The following is a 14,337-nucleotide window of genomic DNA, read 5'->3' as shown; positions in this document are numbered from 1 at the left end:
TGCCCCTTCCCCCCCACTGGTCCACAAATGAGATTGGACCAAAGCGCTCTGAGCATGCTATAAGCATGAAAGTAGCGCTATATAAAGGCTATAAATATATATTTACTCTTATTTTAGTTTGATCAATGTCAGCAAATACGTTTCTAAAAAAAATTTTTTTTTGCATGTTGCTGACATTTTTACAAATGTAGGAGAGGACAGATAATTACCTTCTGGATCAAGCAGACTTGTAAGCCCCAGTTTCTCCTCTGCCACTGTAAAGGCATTGTTTAGGTTGTGCATGGCATTAGATTTCTGAAGCTTGTCATAGTGAATCAAGTCAGGTCTGCACAGGTACAAATATAAATCAAGAAATTCTTAACTATGGATTGATTATAAAACTAGCAATTAATCCATAAGTATTTTAACTTATTTAGGACTATTGACTCAGCTATTATAGCAAGATGTGTACTAAGCACCATATAAAGATACACCTACAAAATGTATGACATTACAAAGCAAAATAAATTAACTGTGGAACAATGATTGAAACTAATTGGAACACATCATTGAACATGCTCTATTTATGAGGGATGTATGTGTCCCATTTGCAATACCTAATTTACTTTAAGTCAGCTACTTATTAAACTTGTTTAGACTATTAAATCTAATTCTCAAATAGCTTTTATTGTAGAAATTTTGAGTCCACACAAATAAACTTATCAGTTAATGTTACAAAGTATAGTCTCTGTAAGAATGACCTGTGTTTGTGAATGAGAGCGTTGAAAGCTAGACCATCACGCCAGCTGGTGGTGAAGTTTCGAACATTGACATTGGGATACCCTGCAGTCTTCATCTGGCACCACAACAACAGAGCATCTTTAGCAGACTTGGTCTCATTGTTGTCTATTTCTTCAATGGTAATGTCTTGGATCTGAAGAGAACAAGTCCACATCATCTCTCTGTCTCATACTAAGTGTTCTAAACAGACTATAAGTAGTCACTCGTGTAATGACTCGACTTACTTGGAATCTTAGGATGATGGTCCAGATCAGACCCAGAGTTAAACGAGAGCTGCCATCTACGATGTCATGGGCACCCATGTTTTCTAAGTGCACACGTTGTTCATGAAGGAAGGTCAAGGCTTTGTCCACATTTTCTAAACAATGGATTCTCATCTTGCCTTTTGTTGGTCGAGGCTATAGAGTTGAGGAATGAAAAAAAAATAATTTAGCATAAAATATTTCCTTAATGCCATATAGTCCACATTTATAACAAAAAATTATCCATTATGTTCAATGTTTTAGATGTACAAATGGTGCCTTTGTGAGTCAAACCAAAGACAGCATTTTTTTTCCATATCTTGTTTTGTTTAATGCTTTCAAAATAGTCTTGTGTATATAAATATTGGCCAAAGCCTTCATAACAAATTGATAAAAGTTGTTTTGCAACAAAAAATAAAAATAATGTTTAAATAACTGTTTTATTATTGGAGTTTTTTGTACATCTATCATAAATGATTTTGCTTTGTAATATTTTTGAACAAATAAATAGTATTGTGTTACAATTGCCATCATTTAAATAATAATTAATAAATAGCTTTAAAACAAAAAGGAGGAGAAAACCAATTCACAGTACTGTCATTATAGAAGAATGAGTTGTTTCCCTTCTTTGATAAAAACAAAAAGTTTATCATTTAGTTAAGTTTAACTAATCATGAAAAAATCATAGTGGATTTGCTTAAAATTGAACAAAGTTTTTAGTCTTTAAGTGTAGTGTAGTTCATACCAGTCTTTCTCCAGACAACACTTCCAAAAGTTTGATAAGCATCTTGCCATCTCTCAGATCCACATACAAATCTGCTATCTTGTGATTGACACGAATAAGGTGAGAGTTGACCCATTTCTGAAAGGTTTTCTTTTGTACAAGCTCTCTCTCATCTGCAAACACATAAACAAAAAGAATGAGGCATTTGTAAAAAGGGGATTTAAAAAAAAATATTAACACAAACAATGAACATTTGAATGTAACTGTCAACAGGCTAGGCGCATGAGGCGCCCTGACCGCACTTCCCCGTGGTGGAGGCTGTCCAGGCCTGAGCAAGCTATTATAGCACAGTGCAGGACAGGCCATTGTCCTGTTGGCTCATATTTTTCGCGGCTATGGCCAAATTTTGATTCACGGTTCCCCAATGCGGGGAAGAAGAGGAAACCGTGCCTCATATTCTGTTTGACTGCCCCAGACTTGCTGATCCCTGTCTCGACAGGTCTGGGAAACCCAAAATTCTCTACCTGTATGGCGACATTTATGCACTACGCTGCTACGCAAGACAGCAGGGTTTCTGTCCAGGGCTTTTGCAAGAGAGGATTTGAGCCTATCAAGACCTCACTCAAATGGAGTTTGATGATGATGACAGGGTTTATTCAATTTATTCTGTTTATTTGATTACTGGCTGAACAAATCTATATGTTTATGCAATATTGAAATTGAAACATACAAGTATTCATGTTGAATTTGTGTAACTTATTCATGACACAACTTGTGGATATGTCTTGTGTGCTTTTTTCACTATGGAGTGTGTTGTTAAGACAAGAAGTAGACTAAAAGTCTAATAAAACCTATCATCCCAACTGAAGATACAAAATCATGCATAGCATAACACAACAGTGACATACTGGACATGAGTACATTCTTTTTCCTTTTGTGTATTAAAATGCTAAATGAAAAAAAAAAAAAAAAAAAAAAAAAAGAAGAAACATAAAGTTTTAGCCATGTAAATCAAAAATACTTTGAACATTAATAAAAAGTTAACATAAAAAAAAAAACATGAAAAGAAAAAATTGAACTTCCCAACTGAAAACCTACACAGTTCATTTCAAGAGTCAAAACAATGTCTGATATCTTTACAGAGACAGATGTTGTAACAGTGCAGATCTATCACTAACAACATTAGGGAAACAAGAGCATTTCAAATATATCTGGATACAAATAGAAATACAAAATTAAACACATTTTAATGAAATTGTAAGAGATTTTCCAAATCAACTTTTGTTAGCTAGTGTATTTTAATGTTAGCAGGTCATCATGGGGTCCAATCGCTGTAGTAACCCGGTCTCTAACTTCTTTGTTTGAGATGCAGTCTTCAAATGTGATCCCCAGGATCCTTCTGTAGCATCTCAATTCCATTGCTAGGATCCTCCTCTATAGCTCTGCAGTCAGCGTCCAAGACTCGCAAGCATTTAAGAATGGCCATGACTAGGGAGCACAATTGGACCCCATGATGACATGCCAACTACTGTAAATAAACGCAAACTAAAACTCTATGGCCATATTACAAGGTGTTCAGGGCTTGCAAAGACCTTGCTATAGGTAACAATACCAGGAAAAAAAAAAAGAGGCAGACAGAGAAAGCAATGGGAAAACAACATTATATAAAAGAATGGACGGGCCTTCCATTGAAAGAGGTTCTATCCAAGGGAGGAATGGAGAAAAATGGTCAACAAATCTTGCATGGTGCCCCAACAATACCAACTATGGGATAGGTGACATGATTACAATTATTATGAGCAAATTACTAAAAATGCTGCATGTACTTTCTACAGAAAGTGAGGTATGGTCTCTACTGACCAACCTAAGGCTTACGTTGGACATCCTAATTTGAAGACCCTAAACCAAGATAAAATCGCATCTTAAAATCTGAAAACTTTCATAGAAATGGAGAGCCAATTACTTATATAATACTGAAGAATTAAATGCCACCAACTGGGTAATAATAGAAACTAGTGTGATAAGCTGAACAAAGTAAAAGATGAAAATGCTATCAAAATTTATAAGACAGTATAGTGAACATTAATTGAACTGGTGTTTAAAAAAAAAATAGATACAAACATACACCAATTTAAAATATCATTTCAATGCCAAGATCTATATGTTCACAACCATTGTTGTACAGCAAGAGAAATCTGTGATCAATAGTTCAGTCTAACATTTGGTATTTATGCTAGCTGAAAGCAAATGAAAAATGTATTGGCTCAGTCAATACATAGATTTTGTAGGGTTGAGTCAAATAGATTTTGTAGGGCTGAGTCAGTGACAGCTTTCACTCTAGTACTGTTCAGAGCCATCAGAAAGTACTCATTTTATTATTTGACAAGTCAACATATCAACAAATGAAATGTAACTGATATGCTAGCAAATAATTACATGATAGAATCTATCAGTTCTGTGAGTCAGAATGCAGAAGTTATCAGTTTGTTTGCAAATAGTTGGACAATGGAATCCCCATTTCATAAAATCTTTCAAAACCATGCATTCAAATATATATAACAAATGGAATATTTATGATAAAATGGAGGCAGTGGTTAACAGAACATACTATCTCTTTTCACTGACACATTTGGAAATAGAGATGGAAGGTTTACAAAGACAGAAATAAATGGGGTGGTAGAGCTAAGTTTGAGAAGTGAGTTGGATTGAAAGGAAAGAATAAGCTCTGTGGCATTATTAATTACCAAGTCAAAATAATGTATTCCCTAAGACCTCCATAAACATAAACAGGGAGAGAAAAGGTGGGGCATGTAATATGTACTGTATTAAACAGAGTATGAGAGGCACTAGCAAAGCATTATTGTCAACACATTGATAAAGATCAAATGTACACAGCTTATGTAGGCGCACCCACCATTTCCAAAATTCAATGTGCTACAGCACTAAATGATCATGCACACAGAGCCAGCATATAACCTACCTGGCTCTAGTGCATGGCAGGAAACTACTGACAAGGTCAGTCTGAACAAATGAAAACTTGTACTAAAACACTTGACAAATAGGCCTGTTTAATAGGGTCACATGTTTAGTGGAAACAGATTTCACAATTAAACTGGCATTTAATTTCCAAAATGTTTATAAATCTGTTTTATAAATTAAACATTGATTGAAATGAAATCAAAATATTAGTCAAGATCACTTTTTTTCCCCAGCAGATGTTGTCACCTACCGAAGAATCAGCCAATATTAAAAGTAGAGCCTATCTGACACATAACGATGGTCATTAAATTAGCCACACAAAATATAAATAGATGTATCGATTCTATTGACCATCTCTAAATTCAACTTAACTGATGTATTTTTGTTTATAAGAATGCTTTACTGACTTTACTAACTAAATAATATAACTATGAAATATATAGTGCAAGGCATATTATTTTCTATTTTCTGACTTAAGTTTTATAACTAATCAGATTTGTTTTTTTCAATGCATGTAAAGAATAGTAAAATGCTTTTTCAGAGCAAATACTTATGTGATCTTAACAGATATCTTCATTGAAGCAAAGTTTACTTTTACTTTTAATTTCAATGTCAACAAAATAAATGCTTCCAGTAAAGTGTAAACAGCTGTGATGAAATGTGTGTCATGAAGAACATAATGAAATCTAGTTTCCTACCTGCCAATTGTTTGATCTTTGTTCTTATGAAACGATCTTGAAAGCTAGAGTCATTGACTATATTCCCATTTTCTACATCCATAGCTAAATACTTGCATAAGCTAAAAGCACTACCCTTTAGTGTAACCACATGCACATTAAATCCACATAGTTGGTCAACATAATTTTACTAAAGATGGACATAAATGGTTCCCTGCAGTCAGAATTTTAATATAGCACATAATGACTCCTGGCAGTAAGTCAGATCTTGATATAACAGTCAGTTAGTTCTTGATATAACATATAATGATTCCTTGCAGTCAGAAACAATTTGAAATATCCCAATATAGGCAATAAATTGATATCAAAAGCTAAGATGGCTCCTAAGAGTGAGGCACATGTTCACAGAGCCCCATTTAACCAATACATATTCCTTGTATCAGTGAATGGAACTGAACTGACTATGGTCACGCTGGGCTGGTTTTATACAAATGTAGAATTGAATATATGCCATACATGAATGAAAAGTGCTATTGCAACACCAACCAGTATTACACAGGTTCAGATAGGGGATGTGTCAAGTAGTTTTACACCCAGACCTCAAGAGACAGTATTACTGGTTTTGTCAGACAAAGTGAAGAAGTGTCTATGACAAAGCACTTCAATTCAAGTGGTTGACTCTCTACTAGTACAACTTGACTAACACTCTGGTAACACATCAGTCTATCAGTTAACTCCCAGTAACAACAGAGTGTAGTCAGTGAAAAGAGATTCAATACTACTGAAGTTTAGGATCTGTGTGAAAGATATTGTTACTTTCAAAGAATGGTTTATTGTCCAGAACAAAAAGAAGTAAGTTGACTGTTCTCTTAACCTTTTTAAAAAAAAACAATGTTTATTTTGCTTGAAAAAAACCCACACAAATGAATGATCTAAAGGGAACACATAATATCATTACTTCAAGTGTTGTTCTAAAATGAAGGAACCATGTACAACATGGGACTTTTCAATTAGTGTAAAGTTAGGACTTCAAATTTTGAGAAGAAAGTTCAAATGAAAAGTTAACTCACTGATGTAGTACTACTAACTTCTTTCCTTGGTGATAACATGATCAGTAGAATTTCTAAGTTATATAAATCAGCCCCAAGCTCTTCAGAATTAAAGAGCTAAGCACATTCAACTTTAAGACAGTCTTTTTTTTTAAATTAGAAATGTTGTTCATGATGAACAAAAAGTAAAGGAAATGTGCTATTGACTACTTTGTTGTACAACAAGATCATGAAAAATAAACTTCACACACATGAGGGGAATACACAAATATATATATATGGGTCTAAACACTTCATATCACATTTACATTGAGCAACTGATTGAAGACACTAGGTCACATAGAGGACTTAGATACCCAAACAACTAGATGTACATCATGTAGACTAGAACATAAACAACAGTCTGATGTTTGCATGTGTAAGATAGAACAGTTTAAGGCATGGTGATGAGATGCTATAACAAAAGTTTTTAGGTAAACGTTATGGGGATGGATAAAAAAAAATGTGATTGTAAATAAATAAAAAACAACCAATAAAACACTTTACAGATTGTATGGCCTCACAAATTTGTTTGCACTTGCAATCTTCCTGTAAGGAAATGTACCCAGGCCCAGGGAGGGGGGATAGGTGGGGGGGGGGGGGGGGGAATGAATAAACCAAACAGTAGATGCTTGGGATGGCAGGGAACATCCTAATGGAGGAAAAGGTTTCATTTGTAATTGGTTGGACGATTCTTTGTGGTGTCCTTTATAGGGAAAACCAACCCAGACTAAATCGAGTGTGTTTCATCTTATGTAGATGTAGTAGAAGACAATGAAACCGTGAAAACAAGCCAGTGTGTCAAGTACTTCAAGTTACAACCAGCACTTAGTTGAGATCTATTGGCGACTTCCGACAATGCATTACATGCACAGAGATCTACGCCTTCTTCCTGTGACATGTGTGTGTGTGTGTGCAAGGAGAAAAGTCAGGCCACGAATAGAAAGGGGAAGTGAACAATTTGACTGATCTGACCTTGTGGGGGGCAATGTTAAACACAGCTATTGTGGGGCGCGATAGATTAACGGTCATGTTAGCTTGTCGGGGGGGAAAGTCAAGCACGTACGTAATCTCTAAAGGCAAGATGACAGAGTCTAGACTGGCTTAACTACATCCCATTTATCACCACACTTGCCGGCAGACAAATTTCACTGGAATGGCGTGTACACATTTTGTTGACAAATCAAATCTAAAAGATGATGAGACCTGTGTAGTTTATCTAAATCCACTCCCCGGTGCTGCTTTCCGGTTGCCATTACCGACGTACAAGGCCATATCCCATGGTTTGATCAGGCTATAAATCCATCCGTTTTCCTTGTATACACCTGCAGCTAGATCTCTAAGCGTTAGCCAAAGTTTGTCAACGTTATAGAATATGTTTTATTAAAGGATCCAAATGTCTGGGTTGAGAGAGAGAGAGAGGGAGGGAGAGGGACATGTAAAGGGGAAAACCCACAAAGTACCGCCTGACGCTACTGATAGACTTTGTTCCACATCTACTTAGATGTCAAGCGAAGTTAAAAAAAAAAAAAAAGCTGCAAACTGTTGATCTCTTTCAGTGTGCACGTCAACAACGCCCCCCCCCCCCCACCCTTTCCCCCCACCACGTTTAACACCAAGCGGCATATCAAGACAGAATTGGGAAGGGAAGGAGGTGATCAGAGGGAAAAAAAAAAGGCCACTACTAACAGGCGTAATGATTATTAACAGGCACAATCATTATTCAAACATGCTGTGATGGCCAACCTCAACTAAATTCTACCCTCCTGCCCTATCCCCGCTAAGCTAACAATGACAGAGAACAGACGACTATTTGATTAGAACTGACTTTGTATCCAACAGTATTTCTACAGAAATACGGCTTCCTCGCAAATATTCCTGGTCGGTATGCTGAATCGGGCAGTTCATATGTGACACGATTGCAATCAACCTTAACGCTCAGATTTAGTGTCGGCAGGCAGCAACACACTAGACAGCAATCGCTCCAAATGGGATGTCTAGTAATTGAAAGAGAATTACTTCCAGTTTTATCGTGGCACTTGACACATTGACCGTAAGTGGACGTCTGAAGAAAATAGTTCTTCAATTGACAAATAACAAATCGTCCATTGAATCATTGTTGCCTTGGGGAAATAAATATTTAGCTGCTGATCCGCACCGCCTGCTGAATGTTGCCATGTCCCTAGGAAGAAGGTTGTGTTACTAAATGAACATGTCCCCTTGTAATTCGGTGTTTTCCTACAAGAAACGCTGACAGCTTTAACTGCATTATTTCTTTCCAGGCAGATTTCTTGCATAACTTCTGACAAGAAATTTGTTTCAGCACTAAGTCTCTTCTTGATCAATAGATTTGTATCACGTCTACATTTCCTAAGACTTCTTGAGCCAAGAGAGAATGGACATACGAGGCAAGACCGTACTACAAACAGCGATGTTCTTTCAAATACCGGTATAGAGGTGCTTCTTATAGTCCGACAGCTACGCTGAGCAGGGCACATATCCCGTATGAATATTACAGAATGGAGTCGGGTTTAGAACTAGAGCCCCCTTGATATGTCGCCATGCCCAAGCGAAGCGGCTTAAGCCCCCCTCGGCCATACACCTCATCGTCAAATAGAAAAATAACATTTACCGGGCTAAGATTCAGACTAAAATCAAATTTCTGACAAATGTATTTACTGGCCATGTTAGACAAAGTAACAATAGAAAAACCTAATCATCAAGATAGTAGGAAATGTAGTAGGTGTTATCTGAGAGTCATCTTTTTAGCTTCTCTTTACATCTCTAAGTAAATGTATTAACTGGCCATGTTAGACAAAGTAACAATAGAAAAACATAATCACCAAGATAGTAGGAAATGTAGTAGGTGTTATCTGAGAGTCATCTTTTTAGCTTCTCTCCACATCTCTAAGTAGATCTAAATCTACTTCCTTTATTTGTAAGGACAGCCCAGTAACAATCAACAAGTTTCAAGTACAGATACTGGCCACTGCTGTGTAAAACGGGATCAATAAATCCACCGACGCTTATCAATGGAGAGATGGCTGACCCTAGATGGAGTGAAGCCAACGAATATGATGTGCCGATTTGGGACGCTAGGCTTAGGCACAACCACCAAGATAACTAGGATATGAATAGAATAGCTTTTAGTCTAGGCATTACTGAGAAACATTTTTTTTTCAAGGACGCCATGGAGAAATATTACTAGAAACTGAATTTTTCGCAAGGTTAACTAGCAATGTATTTAAATACTCGTGTACTAAAGAATTGCGTTCACTTGTATGGATTACTTTTAAAATAGTCAATACAGTTAAGCAATAAACGAACTTCCCCCAGAATGTATACATAACTGATTCTATTCGTCAAGCTATGACTAAAGCCATCAAATCCCCGACGCTTAGACATATAATACGCAGCACACTATGTGTGATTCAATCTTGTGTACAGTTTTGAGTCACGGTGTAAATTCAGATGAAACATTTTACATTGACATTCTTAACAACACACATACTACTATCGCAAAATGTTGGCTATCGCATTTTTAGTCGTTACAATTTTCCTCCTTTTTTCTTTCTAAGCTAAGTTGTTGTTTTTTTAATTGTATAAAATAATGAATGTCCCTCTAGTAAAATGTAAAGAAACAGTGTCCCCCCCCCCATATCTTTTTTTCCAGATCCAAATAAAAACAATATATGCTAACCACCTTTAGCTCCAGGGACACTACAAAAGTCTGAAGCCAGGCCGCAGCAACCCCCTTCTCCAACCACCCCACCGTGATGCTCTACTAGAGAGCAGAGAGAGAGAGAGGCCAATCGATCCAAAGCCATTTTGGAATGACTCACTCCAACACGTAGTTTCCCCGGCATCAATCGACCAGCTCTGAGTAGTAGACACGCTGTAGGAAACCAGAAGACTATAAATAGCCAACTACCTAGTGAGTGGTCATGTTCTCAGTCAGGGAGCTCAATCTTGGCCTTTTTCTTTCAAACATCTCTCAGAACAACAAAACTCTCATTCACAAGAGCACCCCCTCCCCAATACTTGGATTTTTAAAATCAATATCGTCATAAGTCAAGAGAATTGAAAATGACACTGTGCCAACTGCTGCTATCAACACTACAAATATAATAGTTTCCAACTTCAGACATATTATTAGTATTATTAAAATATCATCTTTAGCTGGTTTTTTTTTTCGTTTTGTATTTGTAATTCAACGGAGTCAATAATCCAACACATAAAGCATGTGTTTAAACAAGGGCCAGATACTTTGTTAACACATTGCAATGTTACTGGTACGATGGTAAGCTCCATCTAGTACAGGCTTCCACTGGGGGAAAAAAAATAGACCACAGGTTCTACCTAAGCAATGCGATACCTAGTAGACAGTAGATAACATTTCTGGTAGACTTATCAGCCCAGGGAGTGGGACTTTCTTTTGTGAAGCTAATTAGTACAACTAACATTTGTTTTGCAAGCTTCCCAAGACACAGTGTAAGGTCCTAGGTATTGTTTTTTTTTAAAGAATCGTTTGGTGTTCTTATCGACAGTGTGTGTGTGTGTGAGAGAGAGAGAGAGACACAGAGAGAGAGAGAGGTAGATATATATTTTACTGAACTATAATAAGAAAGAAATTACAATCTTATCTGTGAAAGTGAAATAAAAATCTTACATATTATACAAAATATTGAAACTAATTGTTAAGGCTGATCCAATTTGCTCTCATCCATAAGGACCACAGACATAAAATGATAAACCTATATGATTGTGGTGGGCACTTGGCTTCCCAACCTGGGATCTGGGTTCAAATCTCTGAAGACTTGGATTTTGAATTTGTGGATTTTTAGGGTGCCCCTGAATCCAACCAACTATAATGGGTACCTGACTTTAATTTGGGAAAGTAAAGGAGGATGGTTCACTGTGCTGGCCACATGACATCCTGCTCATTAGCTGTTGGCCAATGAAACAGATGACCTTAACATCTATAGATCACATGATCTGAAAGGAAAACTATACTGTTTATACTATATGAGTTTCCTATCTTGTTAATGTAATACATCTAAAAAGGTTCTCAAACAATACATTCTGTGTTCACTGAGGTGAACTAGCACTCAAAAGGAAGGAAGACAGAAAAAAAAAATGTAGGAAACGACTCCTCCAGCTGATAACATTCCATGGAATTCTGGAGCAGATGCCAAGGCTGACTAAAACTAGGGGAATATAACTCTAGCTGAGTACAGGTAAAATTACAGGATGGAATAAGCTAAGCCGAGTTAGGATAGTAGAATACAACCATATACTTTCAATATGATTCTAACACACTGCCAATTAATATCAATAGACTATTAAACATCAAATATTTGTGACAAGTTGAGCTTCTGATTGCTTTAATGTTGGACTTAATGGTTATGACTTATTTGAATAAGCATGGTATGTCACAAGCTGGGGTGCATAGCTTAAGCATACTAAATTTCGACCATAGTGAAAAATATATCATTTACTTACCAGCAAGAGCTTTAATCCTGGACCTCTCGAATAGTTTGGAGGAATTATTGCCAGCGTCAAAATCATCCTCTACTACTCCAGGGTCCCAGCGAATATTGTTCAAATGTGATGATTCAATCTCTGTCATTGTGAATGATTAAGTATACCACACACCCTCACACCTCCACGATCCTTCAAGAATTTAAGCAAAAGTAAAAACGAATAAATGAATAAGTACACATATTAAACACAAATTTATTAGAAATTGTAATTATTATGGCTGTAATGTTGGAATAAAAAGTAAGTAAAATTAAATATTTTACTTTAAGCAATAATAGAAATGCCTTCACATAATGTCAAATAAAGAATATATTTAATTGCAACACATACTTAATACATCCGCCTCTCCCCCTTAACTTTTTTTCAGTAATAAGTAAGTATTGCTGTAATTGTTTAAATTTTTGTTTTGTTATAGAGAAAACAAGATAAAATAATCTATGTACACAAGCACACACAAACACTTTTACATTTTTCTTTATTTTTAAGAGAATCTATTTTTCTATTTCTTAAAGGATGACTGAGCTCCAAGTCTTGTATATGTATCAAAGCAAGCGTTGTCAAGGTCTAATGGGTACTTCATAAGAATTAATCAAAACAGTAATGCATGGACACACTCATGAACTATCAAGGATTTTAATGGTAGTTAAGTTTTCAAAATGGTACAGATAGCACTGAGTTCTTAGCGCTCAAACAAAAGCTTGTTATTATATACTGCTACATGTAAAATTGAAAATATACCACACATATTTCTGTCTTGCTACCTTTTCTAAATGCATTTTCACTTGTTTTTTTTTTACAAGAGACAAATAATAGCCTAGCCACTCTGGAAGCTAATTAAATTTAATCAGTTTAGTTGTCAAATTAAGACACTGAATTCAACTATCAAAGAGATTTTGCAACCCTTAATATCAATTTTATTATTTTAAAATGCAATATTTCTTCTAGTCAGCTTATTACTGATGAGCTGCAGATCTTCAGGAAATAATTAAGAAATGAATTTACATCTTTCTCAGATTTATGTATATATATATCTATATATAAAATTGAATAATTTTAGAAAATAAAAAGTAAAAAAAGTTCCCTTTTAAGACCTTGTGGTCTATAGGGCAGATGATACATTTTTTTTTGTAAAATAAGCAGGGCTTACATTTGTGCATGGTACAGAACAGAGATAGAGTTTGCATAGATAAGTTGATGGTTAGGCTATAAGTTCATAAATTTAAGTGTAAAAATATTTTTTTTAATGAATCTAATTACCAATAGGCTTCTATTACTCGAAATTACACATTTTAATCCATGACATGTTTTAGACAAACCCAAAATGGAACATTTAAAAAAAAATATATATATTATAACAAACTTCGAAAACTAACTTCAGGTGGCCCACATAATATTGTTCAGTATGTTCCATGTTAGAAATAACCTTGCATAGGAAGCCGACAATGATATATTATATATATAAATGTTGAACATTTGGTAATATTTGAAAGAGTTTGACCAGCATAAAACTCTCATTATTTCTGTTTCTTAATACCATAGTAAATGAGCACAACTTGCTTATGACTGGCTTATGTTAGATTTAATTTTAAATTGTCCCAATAAATGTGAACATTTTCTTAAGTTGTAATAAATCTATCAACTGAAACTCAGTTTGGTAACTTTCCGAAAGCAATAATTAGGCTGCTTTCTATATCTAAAATTGGTAAATCTAACAAATAATTAAGTGTCAATGGACAGTTTACAATAATGGCTGTTAATAAATCATAATCCTTTCAAATGAAGCATTAATGATAGTGACATTACACATTATAACATCTAAAAAATCTAATTATCACTAAGTGTTTTTTTGACACCAGAAAGTTCATGCTATTTGATAATTAATGGCCTATGTTACTGATAAATGTAAGATACATGAAAGGGGAATTTTAGGATCTAGATCTAAATATCATTTAGACTAAAAAAAAAAAAATTTTATGAGTTAGAGGTATCTTCCTAAGTTATACTTTATGAGTCACTCTTAATATACCTATGGGTATTGTCCTAAATTATATTTAGTGAGTTAATTTAGAGTGTACTCTAAAGTCTAGAATTATAAGATCTAGAATGATTATGAATAGATCTAGATCTACATTACTCAGATTAGATTCTACATATTAGCTCTTATGTCTTACTTTCTAATTGACTGATAAATTGTAATCCAGATTCTATATCTTGATTTATTGACTCCAGAATAATCTTCTAGTCTAGATCCTACTATATCTCAACCTTTGATCTCGTCTAGGTTTAGGTGGACTTGACTGACTATA

General features: G+C 35.2%; 1 protein-coding gene and 1 long non-coding RNA gene across 7 annotated transcripts in view; one reads left to right on the top strand and one right to left on the bottom strand.

The window, feature by feature from the left end:
* The window catches only part of LOC106057237 (spectrin beta chain-like), a 39,642-nt gene that overhangs the window by 23,734 nt on the left and 1,571 nt on the right, over positions 1–14,337 (bottom strand). For 5 of the 6 annotated variants that reach the window (XM_056022587.1, XM_056022591.1, XM_056022592.1 and 2 more), the window contains exons 2-6: positions 11,993–12,163; positions 1,768–1,919; positions 1,005–1,178; positions 741–913; positions 210–325 (exon numbers count right to left, since the gene is read on the bottom strand). In XM_056022587.1, the coding sequence (XP_055878562.1) occupies positions 210–325; positions 741–913; positions 1,005–1,178; positions 1,768–1,919; positions 11,993–12,119 (742 nt within the window). In that variant the 5' untranslated portion in view covers positions 12,120–12,163. Of the gene's footprint in view, positions 1–209; positions 326–740; positions 914–1,004; positions 1,179–1,767; positions 1,920–5,423; positions 5,911–11,992; positions 12,164–14,337 lie in introns of those variants that run through there. The other variant, XM_056022590.1, reaches the window with a different exon arrangement.
* On the top strand, positions 5,939–12,791 carry LOC106057238 (uncharacterized). Its single transcript, XR_001215811.2, has 2 exons — positions 5,939–6,254; positions 12,544–12,791. It is a non-coding gene; the product is annotated as an uncharacterized LOC106057238 (long non-coding RNA).

Source organism: Biomphalaria glabrata, chromosome 3 (assembly GCF_947242115.1).
Source record: "Biomphalaria glabrata chromosome 3, xgBioGlab47.1, whole genome shotgun sequence".
NCBI lineage: Eukaryota > Metazoa > Mollusca > Gastropoda > Planorbidae > Biomphalaria > Biomphalaria glabrata.
Note: the sequence above shows the minus strand (reverse complement) of the source record. Positions and strands in the feature narration are given on the sequence as shown.